The sequence below is a fragment of the Columba livia genome, chromosome 1, assembly GCF_036013475.1.
Source record: "Columba livia isolate bColLiv1 breed racing homer chromosome 1, bColLiv1.pat.W.v2, whole genome shotgun sequence".
NCBI classification, from domain to species: domain Eukaryota; kingdom Metazoa; phylum Chordata; class Aves; order Columbiformes; family Columbidae; genus Columba; species Columba livia.
The window spans coordinates 128580796-128598504 of NC_088602.1; the positions used below are offsets into that span (position 1 = coordinate 128580796).

The 17709-nt window shown below is 46.5% G+C and overlaps 1 protein-coding gene across 4 annotated transcripts; it reads left to right on the top strand.

The window, feature by feature from the left end:
• Positions 1-2378: 2378 nt before the first annotated feature.
• On the top strand, positions 2379-14006 carry PEX5 (peroxisomal biogenesis factor 5). Of its 4 annotated transcripts, none has more exons than XM_005506299.3 (16): positions 2379-2764; positions 3288-3479; positions 4000-4035; positions 4207-4339; positions 5049-5183; positions 6310-6415; positions 7604-7694; positions 8015-8131; positions 8510-8602; positions 8767-8886; positions 9428-9571; positions 11447-11517; positions 11663-11878; positions 12019-12184; positions 12372-12529; positions 12898-14006. In XM_005506299.3, exons 2-16 carry the CDS (start codon positions 3330-3332, stop codon positions 13097-13099), a joined length of 1938 nt encoding a protein of 645 aa, XP_005506356.1. In that variant the 5' UTR covers positions 2379-2764; positions 3288-3329; the 3' UTR covers positions 13100-14006. The 4 variants fall into 4 exon arrangements, with proteins under 4 accessions (XP_005506356.1, XP_005506357.1, XP_064884417.1 ...); XM_065028330.1 differs by lacking the exon at positions 2379-2764 and adding an exon at positions 3005-3108; XM_005506300.3 differs by lacking the exon at positions 8015-8131 and having other exon boundaries at positions 2608-2764.
• The last annotated feature ends 3703 nt before the right edge of the window (positions 14007-17709 follow it).

The following is a 17709-nucleotide window of genomic DNA, read 5'->3' on the forward strand; positions in this document are numbered from 1 at the left end:
TACTATGACATTTTCAGTAGATCAAAGGATTGCCTAGTGTTGGAACTGTTGCAATTATGACTGCTGTTTTGCAAGAGTTATGGTGAGCCTGAAGGCAGTCAAGAGCCAGGGAAAAGAATCTGTCTTCTCAGGAGAAGAGGGGAAGAGAAGAGATAATGCCTTTTTTCTTTAGTGTGTCTTGTCCCTGAAGGCAGCAGTGATGACCCTGGGTGTGTTCCCCATGGTGCCTATTCTTGCTGCTCAGATTAAAGAAGGGAGGCTGTGGGGACTTTTTTACCCAGCTGCCTTTCAGAGTCCCTGTCCTGAACCAGTAGGGCAGGCTGGACTGGTATCATAGATTGGTGTCATGAGCATAAGCATAAGCCAAGACCCTGATACAAATGTTTATACATCAAAACTGCTTCATCTTGACCTCTTCACTGCTCAGTCTCTGATGGCTTTTGGATTTCTGCCCATGCCTTATCTCAATGCCTACACTCCACTTCTCCATGTATCTGTGCAGACTATTGTTTTTCCTAGGAGCAGCATTTGTTGTCATCACTTAAAAGGATGAATCCTGTCTGCAATTGCCAGCCTAAAGATATAGAAATCCTTTCAGTTTTAGGTCAGTGTGCTCGTATAACAAAGAGTGTCTTGCAAAACCTAATCACAAACTACAGACACTACTGACCTTACAGCTCTAGACCTTTTGAAGCCCGCTCAATTAGTTGCATCTTGATTTAACACATATCACAGGACTTTTGGGTAAAGTGTCCTTCAGCTGAATGTTGCTCATTATATGCTAAAAGGATTATGTAATGCAATATGCAAATGTCTAACCAATTGGCTCTTTAGGGTGTGAACATAGTGATTAGATTTTGTATATAATGCCTTTTACTTTTCTTGCTGGAATGCTGTCTTTATTCCAGCATCCAGACTTGTGCAACTCTGTAATGAATACAATATCTCATCTCTGTGTGCTAAATTGGGCTCTTTTCTATGCAAACAGAGTAAAGAACCCTGTTTTTTGGGGGGACAACACACTGTTCATCTGTTCTGCTTGAACATAATTCAGGATTCTGTCAAAAAGTTTCTTCCCTTTCTCTCTGTCTTCAGGTGCTCTTGCTTACCCTTATCACACTGAGTATATACAGGATTGCATCTGGTAATAGTGGGTTAATCTTGTTTGTCATTCCAGGGGCTTCATTGTGGAAGGGTTGGGTTAGTGTACTCCTAGTCCCAGGATGACTACAATTTACAGGCAAGTAGGGAGCAATATCATAAGGCAGATATCTGGAAGAGTGGAATGTATTGTGCCAGTGTTACGAAGCATGTGTAGCCTCAGTCTCCATGTGTAAGAATGGTTCTGTAAATGTATTTTCCAGTGTTGCCATCTTAAGGCAGCTGCCTGCCAGATATAGTGTGATTCCACTTCAGTACCTGAATGGATATCTGAAGGTTTCAAAGTGAATCTTCCAGTGATCCCTGCTTGCTGGGCTTTGGTTTTTATTGCAGAACAGTCTTGGTGTGCAAACTAGACATCTTTCAGGTGGCGCTGAGCTAGTAGGTGTGCTATACAGATGAGCATACCTCATGCACATCAGCTTCTAATTGGTGGGCAGTCCATGGGACCAGGGAAGACATAATCCAAAGTAACATTCCCCAAACATGTTTGGAGTGGAGGTTGGATTTCCAGCACTGACTCTATGACTTCTAATGATTTGCTCCTATTGAGCCATACTACTTGCTAGCACAGAATGTGCTGTAGATGTCATATTCGTTTCAAAGCTGTAAAGAGAGCAGTAAAGAAGACATACTGCCAAAGAATAGTGTCTAAACAGCACTAGGCATCACCTTTGGGTAGATAACCTGTATCTGGTAAGTCTGGAAAGGACCCTGCATAGGAACAGATTCCTTTTGAAAAGGAGAAGATGGGATTTGATTCTAAAACCAGTTTATTTCTAGTACCCTAATGTCACAGGAGGCAGTTCACCTCATGCAAACCCCTCTTTTTGCTTTTCCCATTCTCTTACAGGCTATATACAAATGAACTCCAATTTTCCAGGTGGCTTGCTCTTCCTTTGGAATCACACATGTAGAAGGATGAAAACTGTGAAGGAGTTGACATTTCTATGGCTTATCTGCAGCTATCACATACTTTTCAGCTAAATGCAGGCACTTTTAACCCATTACCACCAGCTGCAACATTTTAGCGATCCCAAAGCAAATACTAAAGTAGCCGTCCATCAGCCAGGTGCATGTGGGCCATTCACAACTACTACAAGACTCCCTCATTCTTCACGTGCCTTTACAATGACTGTATATGCACACACAATACACACGCCGCTTTGCTCCAGTGCTGGCGTGCCCGTCCTCTCCGCCAGCGGTGCTAGGCCAGCGCGGGGTCACAGGGCTCGGGAACCAGCCCAGGAGCTGCGGGAGAAGGGCAGAGAGAGACCGGCGGCCCTGCAGCGATCAGGGGCAGAGGGCTGCGCAGCGGGCGGTGCCAGGGAGAAGCGCCAGTACCGCCCCGCTAGCTGCACCCTGAAGAGCTGAAGCCACCCGGGCGCAGCTCCAGCTGCATCAACATGTCTCGTATTGCTGCCCCACGGGCCGCGGGAGGGAGCCGAGAGGCCGGGCTGGGGCCGAAGCCGGACAGGGACAGATCTTCGGGCGCTGGCAGCCTAAGGGAGTCTGGCCCTTTAAGGCGCTCTGGTGCGGCTCTCCCTTTAAGAGCCGGCCCCGCCCCCCACACCGTGAGCCTGGTGAGCTCCGGTAGTGCCAGGTATGGTGTGGGGGAGTTGTTGAGCCCCTCTCGCCCCCCGCTTCTGCGTGCCTGGGGTGGGGAGTGCCGGGGCAGGGCAGGGGTCCTGCTGTCCGGGCGGCTGCCGGGAGGAGCAGCGGGGGCGCGGGACTCGTTGGGGAGGCCGCGGCCTTGCCATCCCGCAGAACGGGTGTCCTCTCCCGGGCCGGCGGCGGGAGGGCTGGGGGAGGGCGGAGGGAGCTCAGGGAGATCCCGCTCCCCGCCCATGGGGTCCCGCTCGCCGGGGCTGCGGGAGGCGGAGGCTCTTCCTGACTACGGTAGTTGTGCCTGCCCGGCCTACGCTCGGCGGCTCTGGGAGTCGGCGGGTGAGCGGGCGTTGTGGCGGCATGACTGGAGTTGTCTCGTGTCCCTCGGCAGGCTCCCGGGCCCGCAGGGGAGGGGGGGCTGGTGGGTGGCAGTTGCGTCGGGGCCCGGCACCGCGCGTTCCCGGTAGTAGGTCACTCCGTGTCGCGTTCACCCGCTGTATGTGCCGCCCTGGGGCCAGGTGCAGGCCCGGCGGCCTTTGGCTTCCTCCCTGACTGGCGCCATGGCCATGAGGGAGCTGGTGGAACCAGAATGTGGGGGCTCCAACCCGCTCATGAAACTGGCCGGCCACTTCACCCAGGACAAAGCCTTGCGGCAGGAAGGACTTCAGGGCCCGGTGGCCTGGCCCCCTGGGGCTCCGGGACCTGCAGCTGTGAGTGTCATTGGTTGCTCTGCTTGTGGAGCTGGGGCTGGATGTGGGACCTGCCCGTGTCTGGGTGGGTCAGCATGGGATAGGGGTGCACCGGCTGAAGAAGGGTGTGGGGTGAGCAGTATGAGGGGTCTGTGGGTGCAGATAAGTGCAGTGTTCCCTTTTTTTATGGGGAAAGGGATAACAGGGTTACCCGATTTGTCTTGCAGCATTGTGAGGTGAGGGCCTGTTTGTGGAAGCTGCATTTATGGGCACTCAGACTATGCTGGTGGCTGTGGTGAGCTGTATTCTTTACTGTCACAGACCCTAACCCAAAAAGTGGTGGCATGGGGAGTTGGACAGTATCACTCAACTTATTCCTGCTCCTTTAGCTTCCACATAAGCAGGCAGCTACTGCAAGAAAATGCTGACAGGAAAAGAAACTTGAGGAAAAGAAAGGTGTAAACTGAGTGGGTCACAGGGTGTGTGTGGAGAGGGGTATGGAGTCAAAGCTGTTGGGGTAATTGCCCACTATTCCTTGTAGGTATCCAAACCACTGGGAGCAGCCACTGAAGATGAGGTAAGACTAGATTGATGCATCTCCTTACTACTTTTCTCATCAACACTGTTTGCTATTTTTCCCCTTATCTGATATTAATATTTCCTTCTGACAAGCCCACTTGTTTTTCCCATGCTCTGTGGCTTTGCCTATTCCATCTTCATTGCTATGTTTGTAATCCTTTTATGTCAGCTGGTTGGAGAGTTCCTGCAAGAGCAGAATGCACCTTTACTGTCCCATGCACCCCAGACATTTAAGATGGATGACCTGTTGGCTGAGATGCAAGAGATTGAACAGTCGAGCTTCCGACAGGCCCCTCAGCGAGGTGAGGGAAACTAGGGGAGGTGGAGAGCTGGAAAAGATCTTGGAGTTATGATGGAGCTCCTAGCAGTGTGGTTCCAATCTATTCAGCACTTATGAGATTGTATCTGGAGTATTGTTTACCAGATTTGGGCTTTCCAGTACGCTGACATACTGGAACAAGTCCAGTGAAAATCAGTAAGGTGTCAGGGACAGGAATACATGGTGTAAGAGGAAAGGCTGAGGGAAATGGCTTTGTTCAGCCTGGTGAAGAGGAATCTTGGCGGGGCGGGTGTGTGTGTGTGTGTGTGGGATGGAGTGTCTAGTAGCTTTCTTCAGCAGTCACAGCCAGGATCTTCACAATCATACACAGCAAAAGGATGAGGTGCAATGGACACAACTTGCAGAAAGGGGTACTGACTAGAAGTAAGGAAACATTTCTTCCCTTTGAGGGTGGTTCAGTACTGGAACAGGTGCCTGGGGAGGCTGGGTAATTGCTAGCCTTGGACAAGTTCAGAAGTTACCTAATGAATTCCATGAGCAAACTGATCTCTAGCTTTAGTGTTGACCTGCTGTGACAACAGTAGCAACCTCCAGAGATTCCTTCCAAGTGGAATCTTTCTGTGCTTTTTTTCTAACAAGGAGAAAGACCAGACAGGATGAGGGCTGGCCCGGAACACTTAAATGATGCCTTTGAGTGCTCCAATACTCACTTATTTTTTTTCTTCTTGTAGCTCCAGGTGTGGCAGCCCTGGCACTGTCTGAAAACTGGACCCAGGAGTTCTTGGCTGCAGCAGATAGTGCTGGTGATGTCTCTTCAGATTACAATGAGGCTGACTGGTCACAGGAGTTCATTGCTGAAGTGACAGGTGAAGGGTCCATTTTGGAATTACAGTCAAGATGTTACCCAGTCACATGCCTGTGTATAATGGAATGTTACTGAATGCGAAATTGGAGTAATGCTTTTGACCCAGCGGTCAGTATTTAGTGTAGCTGGAGGTGGGTGAGGCTGCTGTGTGATGGCTTAGCCAAATTGTGAACAATGTGGTGTGGTAGCTTTTATTCAGGTGTAAGGGTCTTTTGTTTTTAGCTTGGGTTACTTGGAGAACTTAGGAGAAGCAGGCTATTCAAACTGTTTTTATACGAGTTATTATGATTCAAATCATGCAAATTCTGGAGATGGCCTAGTACTGCTTCTTGCTTACATGTTCTGTAATTCCCTCTCTTAAGGCTATATTTGCCTTTGGTACAAATGTGAATATTACTTAGTGTGCTTTGGTGAAATACTTTTTGTCCATTTCATGGAGGTAGAGGGATGTTGCATGTTGGAAATGTGCAAAGTCAATGTTTCTGGCCTAAAGGTTAAGCTCTTCATTTCAAGCAAGCCAGTAGTTTCTCTGAAAAGCCATCCTGCATTGTGTATAGAGCTGGGGCTGGAATGGAGTCCTGTTGTCATCCATGACCTAATCTGGAAGTTATGAGTAAGATTTAAGTAGATGCTATTCCCTTCTTCAGGAGTGGCCACTGTAGAGAACCAGGTAGTCTCATCCTTTGACCTTCACTCTTTAAACTTCTGGGGATATAAATCAGCATTTACAAAGGTTTTCGTGAATGTTCTGAGAAAACCTAGTGTTTTGTTGGCTGTGCTTTTGACAGAGACTTGTAATGCATTGCTGATTTTCTTGACCTACATTGTACCCTACATGGAGCAGATGAAAGTATTGAGGAACTAAAGCAGAAAGTCATAAGGTTATGGGTGCCACAGTGACATATGTATTAATACACAGTCTGAACCTAAAGCTTGATTATTATTATTATTTTGTTTTTTTTAGATCAGAATAAACGAAGAAACAGGTGTAAACGATATTTTTTTGAAGAGGTCTTCTCTGTATGTTAGATAACTGTGTAAAGTGGAGGGAGCAAAATGTGAAGCTAATCTGAATGATGATTTGCCTGTTTTACTGTTTTCCCCATTCTTCCTAATGTCCTACACAGATCCACTGTCTGTGTCTCCTGCCAAGTGGGCAGAAGAATACCTAGAGCAGTCAGAGGAGAAACTGTGGCTTGGCGACTTAGAAGACCAGTCTTTGGCAAATAAATGGTGAGTCTGTCTTCTCAAGGCTAGTTATTGCTGCTTGGGTGGGTGAAGTTTGGATGTGTGATAGAAAATCTGCTATGGTCTGAATGCTTTTCAGTCATTTAACCTAGATTGATGTACTCAGGCCTTTGGTTTCAGAGAAAGGGGGAAACAATGCTTGGAGACTGAAGTTTTTAAGAGATCCTAGCTTTTCTATTTTCTAGTTCCAAGGAGATATTGTGATCATGTAGGCTAACTTAATCTCATGCCTAATGTAAAGGTCCTTAAAACTATTTCAGGAGCAGAACATTTTTCCACAAAAGATGCTTTTTTAAAGTTAGAGATCTTAAGGACTAGACTCTACTAATTGTAAACTTTCACCGTTTTATTCTCCTTATCCAACAAACCACATTCAGCCTTTCCTGTGCATATTTCTAGATTCAGCCTTCTAGACATTATTTTAATGTACTTTTGTATTGTAGACTGAGGAACCAGTCTACTGCTATGGATCTTCTCTGTATAGGTACCTGCTGACTACAGTCAAGCTTTTCAATTAAAGAAGCAAAGCACAAGCAAGCAATTTGGGCTGCTTAGATTTTTTTCCTTCAAGGAGACTTTGCATTTTTGGATTTTCCTTCCTCATGGCTCTTGCATTTTCTGAGACTTTTCTGCAAATATGGACATGTTATTGCCACCAGTTCCAAAGACTTCACCAAGACTGAGTGTAGTGATAACACCTGGGACTACTCTTATCTTGCTGTAAGCTAGACAGCACATTGAGTTGTGCGCTTGCTATGAGCCCTCAATCCTCTATGGAGCTGATGCATTTCCAAGATGTTGTTCCTCTTCCATGAGCATGACCTACTTTCTTTGTTCCTAGATATGTGACCTTGGTTTCGGTAGTGCTGAAACTTGCAGTGTCTGATAGAATCCTTGCCAAGGAGTCCAGACTGTTCTTCAGAACTGTGCTGTCACTGTAATTGTTTAATTTTGCTACTGTTTTTGTCAGTCAGTTAACCTAGTAGCAATTTTAATTTTTTGCAGATGGATAAAAGTACTGAATCACTGAAGAGAACCCCAGAGACTTTGCGGGGTGAGGGAAGGGGTGTATCCCTCCATACTGTTGTCTGGCCCATTGTGTAGACTGTTGTAAGTGAAAGAATCCATGGTTGTCTGTTGTAAGATAATCCCTTTTACTGCCTCTGAACACAGGTATGAGGAATATCAACCTGAGGATGATCTTAAGAAAACTGTTAGTGATTTCCTCTCTAAAGTGGATGATCCAAAACTTAAGAATTCTGAGGTGAGAAATTCCCTCACTGGTGTTGACAGATACCTAGCATGAGTAAAGGGTGTGGGAAATTGGGAAGGGGGAAGACAGTAGAGAAATAAAGTCTCTTGTCCTGCATTCCATTTCTTCCCTGATTATTGGAAGCTGAATCCCTACCATTCACTCTAGATATTATCCATGTCTGCCACATAAGTCTTGACCTCCACCTTTTTGGGCCTTTTGTGCTCACTTTGCAGAGAGAAGTCCTCTTAGTGAAGGAGAGGGGCATGGGTGGAGGGCTTGTTGACAAAACATCTGCCCAGCTCCACCTTTGTTTCATTTCTCTGCCACAGTTCCTAAAGTTTGTCTGCCAGATCGGAGATGGGAGGGTATCGATTGAAGCTAATCAGGTGACCCACAGAGACCAAGATCAGGCAGAGCAATGGGCAGCTGAGTTTATACAGCAGCAGGTAGGAGCCCCAGCCATATGTGCTCTGAAGGAGGAAAGCTTTTTTCAACTGTGCAGTCTGGGAGTGATAGAGAATGGCAAGTTCAACTTTCAGCAGTGCTCTACTAATGACTAGGCTGGGGGAGGCAAGGGAGGGGCTGCTGGGCTCTTCTTAGCAGAATCTAGCCAGAAGTTGGGAAGCTATTTGTGCAGTGTAAGGTTTCTTCCATAGCACCTGGGGGAAAAGGGATATCCAAATGAACTCTCTTCCACTTTACAGGCCATCAGTTCTTGCTGATGGGGAGGAGGGGTCATCACAGACCCTCCTGCTGGTTTGGAATGTGCCCTGACATTGCCAAATTCTAAAAAGAAAGGTGTACTTCTCTTTCCAAACTCCCAGGGGGCATCCGATGCCTGGGTGGATCAGTTTGCACGATCTGGGAACATGTCAACTCTTGATACGGAATTTGAGCAGGCAAAGACTGCTGTGGAGGTAAAGCTGATGGAGGAATTGGGCTGGGGTACCAGCTGAGGGTTACCTTTCTCCTTTGCATGCTGTGAGGAGGGCTAGGAACATTTAAGAGGGTGTTCTCTGGGGTCTGTACTGAACTCAGTTTATGGTTGGGTTACACTATTCACATTCTCTTCTCCCTTCAGTCAGATGTGGACTTCTGGGACAAACTGCAGGCAGAGTGGGAGGAGATGGCCAAGAGGGATGCAGAGGCTCACCCCTGGCTCTCTGATTATGAAGACCTCAGCTCCTCATCATATGACAAGGTAATAGAGAACAGGATCTTTCAGTCCTAGCACTGTGATGGGCTGCCTTGAGGAAACTGGCAGTATATCTGCCTTGCAGGTGAGCTCCACAGGCCTGAAATGCTGCTAGGATTCCTTTTTACATGGATCTTTTACTGTCACTTGCAACTTCATCCCAGACCAGTCAGGGGTTAAGCAAATACGTTTTCACTTGTGCTTGTCTGTAGATGTTGTCTAGTTCTTGTGCAACACCAAATACCAATTGATGCTGGTACTCCTTGGAATGAGTGCAAGTGTTTTCATCCCAGCCCAAGCTGGGAGGACCCACCCCATACGTTTAGTCTCTGTTGCAACTTATTCCCTGTCTGGTTTGGGGGAATTTTTCAGCACTGAGCAGGCAGGAAGAAGTGCCATTGTTCTCTGATCTGCTACAAACTAGCAGAGGGACAAGGTACTGGCTGGTCTGCAGTTTGAGCAAGACTAGACTATACTAAACTGTAGAGAGTGCTTTTCTCCCTAAGCCTGTCTCCTAGCATGAACCCCTGTCTGCCTTCCCTGTTAGGGTTACCAGTTTGAGGAAGATAATCCCATGAGAGATCACCCAGATGCATTTGAAGAGGGGCGGAAGTGCTTGCAGGAAGGTGACCTCCCCAATGCTGTCTTGCTCTTCGAAGCTGCAGTGCAACAGAAGCCGGATCATATGGAGGTGAGTGAAGAGCAGAGATAACAGGCCTTGGCCAGGTGTCTTGCTACTCAGATCCTTTGTTTGTGAGATGTTACGGTGTGTTTAGAAAACTCACTTCAGTGTTAACTGTGCAGAGTGTATGAAAACATCTAGATTTTCTGTGGCTCTGAGTATGTAGCTGATGTATGTAAATCCCCAGGAGGAGTGTGAGCAAGAAGGTTTATGACTAAGGTCAGTTACAAAAAGTGTAGAGGCACTGGACCAAAGCTGTGTAAAAGCTTTGGAGCATGTGAGACTATGCAGGAAGCCAAGACAAGGAGTTCTTATCTCTTAAGTTGCTTCTGTGGAAGTCTATTGGCATTGCAAGTTTGGAGATGATTATGGTAGATGATAACTGCTTTCAGTATCTGTATTAAGGACTAATTCTGAGCAGCTTGTTAGACTGAGGGTCCTGGTTAGGTCTTCTGTCTAGATGCCAGGAGAACATGGAACTCAAGTGGTAGATAGAGATGGCTTGGGTGTCTTCACAGTTTTTGTTTGAAGCTGTGGGTTAGAGAATTATTTTTATACTGAAGACAGATTTTCAGCTTCTACTTCGTTGAATACTTATTTCCATAAAGCACTTCAGCTTCTGTGGGATGAACTGTGAAATGGAATAGTCTGTATGCCTTTCTCCGGAGGTAGAGGATGTGGATATTTGCAGGAGGGAGAATACAGATACACTCATGTTGTCCGTTTCTGGAGTGCTTGCCTTAAGTACCCAGGAACAGAACAAGTCCAGTGGAAATCAGTAAGGCATTCAGGAACTGGAATACATGGTGGAAGAGGAAAGGCTGAGGGAACTGGGTTTGTTCAGCCTGGGGAAGAAGAATCTTAAGGGGTGGGCATGCTGAATTCTAAATGTGTCTGATTCAAGCCTTGCTAATTGTATATTATTGGAAATACCTAATTTGTTATTCCTGAGGTGTTGATGAGGGTGACCTCTTGGAACAGAGGTCCTTGGATTCTGGGAATACAGACTTCTAACTGGAGAACACTATGTAGTTATCATGGGTCAGCTCTTCTTGAGTTGCAGCTAGCTATATGGTGAGGCATTAGAGATTTGAGGCACCGGATTGCCTCTTGCTTGTGGTGGCTTGTGCAGTGTGTCTGGGTCTTTGCTAATGAAACAATTTTCTTGAAACAGTTGATCCTGCATTTTGTGATTTATGTTCAAAATGCTGGTCTTCCATGCTGACAGTCCTGCCAACTATCTGGCCTGTTTTTGAGCAAGGGGTGTGGTTATCGACATAAAGTGAACAGGTACTTCGGTTTAGTGCTTTAAGTATTTCCTATGTCAGCAGCCTGGAGATGGAAGTGGTTTTCATATACTGGTGTGAGGATGATTGAAAATTGGGTAAAATAACAGCGCTTGTACTTTCAGATCTGTCAGTCAATTCCCCAAGATTATCAGTTGCTAGTGGACCACTGCACAAGTATATACAGCCTTGGGGGGGGGTTCATTATTAGCACTGCCACTTTGCCATTTTGCTCTAGGGAAATGAGATCTGCTTTTCCCTCCTTCCTTTGCATTTTGACCACAGAAATGGAGATGCTGTGACTTAAAAGTATAAAACTGCCAACAGTTGCTTTATGATAGATCTCCATGTAGACATTCACTTCGTTTCACAGTAACACCACCAGTTTTATTGTCCTTTAGGACCTATGTGCCATAAAGTATTTATGTCTTCTGAAAGAAACTTATATGTGGCTAATGGGTATACTTGCCTATATTTGGTCTCGCTCTAAAAATGTGTGGGATAATATGGTGAATTTAATCCATGTCTGTGGTTTATCGGCTGATCTTTTCCTCTGGATATGAAGAAGTATGACTTTCTGTATCTCTATCTTCTCCAGGCCTGGCAATATTTGGGAACCACCCAAGCAGAGAATGAACAGGAGCTTTTGGCAATCAGTGCCCTTAGACGGTGAGTGTTGCAGAAGAGCTTCTGTGCATGGCTCTTTGTCTAGTGCATAGTGCCACAAGGATCATATGGCTTGCATGGTGTACTCTGTCTTGATTATGTTACCTCCTGTGTCTGGGTACTGTGTTTACTTTTCTTTGACCTTCAGGTGCTTGGAACTGCAGCCTGGGAACTTGACAGCACTTATGGCTTTAGCGGTCAGCTTCACTAACGAGTCCTTGCAGAAGCAGGCGTGTGAGACCCTGCGGGACTGGTTACGCCATAAACCAGACTATGCCCACCTGCTGGAGAAGGAACCGGAGGAGAGTGTCTCGGGAGCAAACCTGGGGCCTTCCAAGCGTGCCCTAGGTTCCTTGCTGTCTGAGTGAGTTAGGGTGACAAATTAGGGCCTTCAGCTGAAAGACTTCTTGGAGGGTTGTGACTGGTTCAGGCAGGAGCAGAGGTAGCAACCCGAGGCCAGCTCTCTTTACAGTACACTGATATCCTTTTTCTGTGTTTTTCCAGCTCGCTGTTCATGGAGGTAAAAGAGCTTTTCTTAGCAGCCGTGCGCAGCAATGCCTCGACTGTGGATCCTGATGTTCAGTGTGGCCTGGGTGTCCTTTTCAACCTTAGTGGCGAGTACGAGAAGGCTGTGGATTGCTTCAGTGCTGCGCTCAGTGTGCGCCCCAATGTAAGAAAGGGTAGACTGGTTGCTGGAGATACCTGGAGGTGTGAAGGTTTGGGTGGAGGTGCTACTTGTATGGGTGGTACGTTTTTGGAGTGGAAGAATAAGACAGACACATGGTGGAGGGAGGGTTGGCTTGAAGCTTTAAAAGATCCAGTTTATTTCAGTCCTTTCCCTCGGCCTGCTCTTCCAGGACCATCTTTTATGGAACAAGCTTGGTGCCACCCTGGCCAATGGGAATCGGAGTGAAGAAGCTGTGGCTGCATATCGGCGGGCACTGGAGCTCCAGCCAGGATATATCCGCTCTCGCTACAACTTGGGCATCAGTTGCATCAACTTAGGCGCTCACCGGTGAGCATAGGATGGGCAGATCTGCTGAGACCCATGAGTGTGCCTGTGTTTATGGGGGAAACTGATAGGTGACTGGGGCAGTGCCATGTGTTGCCTGTAGGCTTCCCTTGGCATAGAAGAGCAGAGTGAATGTGGAGACTCTGCTCTGAGAACAAAATATAAAGCAGATGCACTTGGAGTGGAGGCCATCTGGACTTCAGTTTCTGCTAAGAGGGGAGAAAGAGGATTGTTAATGGTTCTGGAGTAAGTCAGGACCTTGTGAAGAGGAGGAAACTTTTGGAGTGGAAGTACTTCAGAAGTAAATGGGGGAGGGAGTATGAGATGTACCACATTATCCAGTAAACCTGTGTGTGTTCTCATATTGACAGTGAGGCTGTGGAGCACTTCTTAGAGGCTTTGCACATGCAGCAGAAGAGCAGAGGTCCACGGGGGCAGCAAGGCGCTATGTCTGACAACATCTGGAGCACCCTCCGCATGGCCCTCTCTATGCTGGGGCAGAGTGACTTGTATGGGGCAGCTGATGCCCATGATCTTCCCACACTGCTTCAGGCATTTGGCCTCCAGCAGTGATTCTGGGATGGGCTTCCCTGTGAGTGCAGGGTTGGCTCAGCCCAGCAGCAAACTTCCTTAGAGAGAAAGTGTTCACTAGGGTTCACACATATCTCCGCTGTGGTAGGGACGATCATTGGAAACAGTTTTTCAAGGACCTCCACTAAGTGTGCAACTTCCCCTACCTGTCTGTTGTGGCCTGAGCGTCTCTGAGCGGTTCGTGTTACTTCCATGGCTGACCGACAGACACTCTGCTGGTAGGCAGATGATCAAAGTGGAGAAGACAGCACCATCCAGCCCTTCTGCCAGGCTGCATTTGCAGTAATGCCCAGCTTGACTATGAGACCTTTTGGTAACCATTCTGCAGGGATTACCTGCTGGAAGCCTCTTGAGTGAAGGTTGCTTTGGTGGGGTGGGATTGCCATTTGGTGCAAGGGTGGAAAATTCTGAGTTTTGAGCATGCTTCCCCCATGTATGTGCTTGCATGTGTGTATATGTGGGTTGCCAGGGAAAACTGGGGTCAGCAGTCCCTTTTTCTGGGTACTAGTAACTTCACGGTACAGCCAGATGCTAGTTTCTCAGTGTCTCTTAATGAACCTTCAGAGAGTAGAGTATTGTGCTAGGGACACAGGTGGAGGCCCTTAGCTTGTCAGAATAGGAGCATATCCCAGAATTAATTCCTGAGGGAATGCGATAGGAATAAAAGTCTAAAATGTAACCTCCCCTCCCAGAATACAGTGGGGAAGGGGTGAAGTCTTAATTTTCACTTGATAATCTCTTATTGTTTTTCCTTCGTGCAGAAGTTTCCATCTTGTCTGCAACTGGATCTTGTTAATTATAAATATCTGTATATGATTCTATTGGGGAAAATGTTTTTTAATTGTAAAGTATTTTGTATAATAAAGGGGGAGAATTAAAATTGCCAAAATGACCTTTTCCTCTGTGCCTCTGGAGTTGTGTGCGTTGAGTAATACTGATCTCTGGGGTTTTCAAAAGATAGGTCAGAGTCTCTCAGTTTCTGTCATCCCTTTTGACCCAGGTTTTGTTTCATTGGTAGCCCATATGCAAATAAAGGTTGAAGGACCTCATTTTTGTGTAACCTCAGGCTTCAGTTCTGTGAGCCAGTAGAACTTCCCTATACCAAAAGATCTTTTTGTTTTGTGTGTGTGTGTGGTTTTGGTGTTTGTTTGTTTTGGTTCTGTTTGTGTTTGTTTGGTTTGGTTCTGTTTGTGTTTGTTTGGTTTGGTTCTGTTTGTGTTTGTTTGGTTTTGGGTTGTTTTTTTTTCTCCTCCTTGCTTAGGTTTAAGTGTCAGTGAAGCATTCTTTTTCATTTTCTTGCCACCTGCAGTGATGGAAGTTGTGTTACATTTTATCACCTCTTTGAGGAACCTGACTGCTTCAATAGTCAAGGCCAGGGGCTTAGACAGGGAGCACTTAATCCATCCTTTTGTATCAGGCGCCTGTTTCTTCAAACCTCTATCTCAGAGGCTTGTTTTTCTCTCACTACTGCAACAATCAAGAGCAGAAAGTATGTGCAGAGAATAGTTCTTGGTGTTTGTTTTCTGAGCTCTAGCTTCCCCTGTGTCTCCCATCCAGCACTGTGGCACTGAAACCTGCATGCACTGTTCTGCAATTGCTGTAATGCATGCAGAACAATTAACTGCTTCTGCTATCTAAAAGAAAGGAAAGCACTGCTTCTGTGTCCTGGTCACACGTGTTGCCCCCGGTCAGAGATGTGACTTTTGTTTTTTACTGATCTCAGTCCTCCTGTCAGATTCTTCTCTGCTCAACAGAAGAAAACATTAGTGCCTATGCTGTTCCTCACCTGCGGTCCAGATGTTTTCCCTTCTCCAGTTCTCTGCTGTCCCTCTTACCACCAATTTCCCTTGCCTCTTTGCTGCATCATATTGCTCTCTGTTCATGCTCCTATTATCACTGCTTGGCCTTCACTTTTTCTCATCCCCAAGTGCCATTAATGCCTTTCCTCTCCTTGGTGTCCTAGTTGTCTCAATTTCCCTTGCCACTCACTTAATCTTCTGACTTTGTGCTTCCTGTCCTTCCCTATAACACATCCCTTCCTGTCCCTGTAACTAGAGTGGCTGTCATTGTTTGTCCTCTCTCCCTGTAAATCGTTCTCGCTTCCTTCCCTCCCTTCATCTCATAGCATCTGTGCTACCTTTGCTAAGGCCAGATCTTGACCTAGACATGAGTCCCTATTTAGTCTTGCAGAGCTGAGTGAAGATTGGGCTGCCTCTGTCCAGACCATATCTAACTTTGTCCTGTTAAGGATTGTCTTTAGGAATGGAGCAGTGTTGCAGGGAACAGCTGCTGGCCCATCATATCTGCATTCTAGTGCCAGTTCATACCTTTTGCCCGCCCTCTGCCACCCTATCTCTGGCTATCTCTGAATCAGGCTTGCACTGAAGGTCAGTAAGTATCCTGATCCTCCTCTTGAAGTGGGGGAAGTAGCAGGGTCTAGTGTGCATTTCCAGCCACATCTATTGTGAAGCCCTGCTGGACAGCAGGGTTGGGTAGCAGGTACTGGGCATTTTAGATTTGCAGAAAGATAAGGCAGTTAGGGACATTTGGAGGTCCTTGATCCAACCCCATGGTCAGAACAGGCCTGACTTGAATGCTGGATCAAATAGCTGAGGGTCTTATAAATGATTGTGCTCTGCAGTTTTTGTACGTTCCCTTCTTGTACTTTCCACAATGAATAAAACAATGGCAGGGCCTGTCACCACTAAAAGTGAGGGATCATAGCCCTTCTTTGTTCTTCACCAGATCCATGGGCATCACAGGACACAGACTAGATCTTTCATAGGATGCTGGACATGTGGTCAAAGGGAAGGGTACATGTTCTTCCACCCACATTTGTTGCTACGTTCCTGCTGTATTACTTCCTTCAGTGATTTATTTATTTGCTGCTTAAGGCCCCAAGAAGTCTTAGAATTTCTTGTCTCTTTTGGTGTTGGCCTTACCCAACACTCAACTGGGACATATCAGCAAATGGAAATTTGTGCTTTGAGATCCTTATACCTCTAGCTGCAGTGCTCGTCATTAGCTTCCATACTTGTCAAGAAGGTAGTTGTATACTCTGCTTTACCACTGCAGTTTTGTTGTCTTGAGCTGCTGAGCCTCATTATGGTTCTGGGTTTTCTTGAGTTATAATCCCCAGATTTCTTTTTTTGGGGTCACATGCTCCTACCTCTTTTGCCTGTGTGTGTTGAAGTCTTTCCAGTTCAGAAGGGACTCAGACCAATCCTTCTTCAGAGAAATGCTCGGGGGTGGTGATATGAAGTGGGTATTCATGGCAAGCATATAGCAGGTGCTTTCCCAGATTCTCCAGGAGTCTGGTGCCTAGAGACTGATTAACTCATAAGTTGCATCAGTATATTTGTTTAATGGCCTTTGAGTTTATTCTCTGCCTGTGTCTTGTTGACTTTAAAACCAGCTGGTGCTTTTGATGTCTACAATGTCGTATGGATGGACAAGAGAACTGTATTTAGGTATCCAAGTGTTTTCTTTAGTTTTAAGCCTGCTACCTCTTCCTTTGTGGTCTCCTACTCCTGGTACTGTAAGGCATAGCAAATAATTGATTTTGGAGGTCACCCTCCTATACTTCTATTAATCTCTCTTGCTCCCTTCTTCAGTGTCTCCTTTGTAAATAAGATGGTTTAGTACAGTCCACTTTTTCCCCCGGGGATCCCTTTCCCTACCACTGTACCACATTCTCCTGTATCTTTTCTACTTTTACTGCATTGCAAATGTTTCCTTCGTACCTTAGCCTGCCTCGGGGCCCTGACCACAAACACCATGCCTCTTTCTTCCTCTGAGTCGGTCCCTGATCCTCAGAAACCTTTTGCCAGGAATGTCTACTCCTGAGAAAGGACTGAAAATGGCACAGCAGATCTCTCACCAGCAGCAGCAGCAGCAAAGACAGGCCGCTTTGTCAGAGCAGACTCTGGCTCTCCATATGGTGGTCTCTTGTTCAACTCAGCGCATGCTTCCTTGCTCCCACCAAAGACAAGGAGAAACCTTTCACCGGTCACCCCTCTGCTTAGTATGACAAAGTGTTGTCTGGTATTGCCTCATTTGAGATTTGAAACCTTAACTCTGTAACTGTCTGTGACTTCAGGAAGAGTTGTAGGTACAGAGATCCCCTGAAAATCTCTCTTGCATTTCTTAAGCAGAAATGACACCTAGTGTTGAGTTGAGGACCAGGTCGCTGAAGGGTATGGGAGCACAACCTCCTAAAACAGCATGAGAGAAATAAAATGCTGGATGCATTTTCTGAATGTGTGGCTCTTGTGAGCTGGAGGAGCTTTCCCAGCTGACAGGATCCTTACGAAATTTGACATGAACAAATACAAAGCCCCGTATCTGGGAAAGAAGAAACCCTCACATGCTGGGGACTGACAGTTTGGGGAGCAGCTCTGTTGGAAAAGACCTGGTGATCTTTGCAGGCACCAAGCTGAACATGAAACAAGCCTGCCCTTGCAGCAAAGGGGGGCAACAGCATCCTGGGCCGTATTAACAAGATCCTAGCCAGTGGATTGAAGGAAATGATTATTCACCTCTACTAAGTGCTTCTTAGACATAGTCTAGAGCACTGCATCTATTTTTGGGTC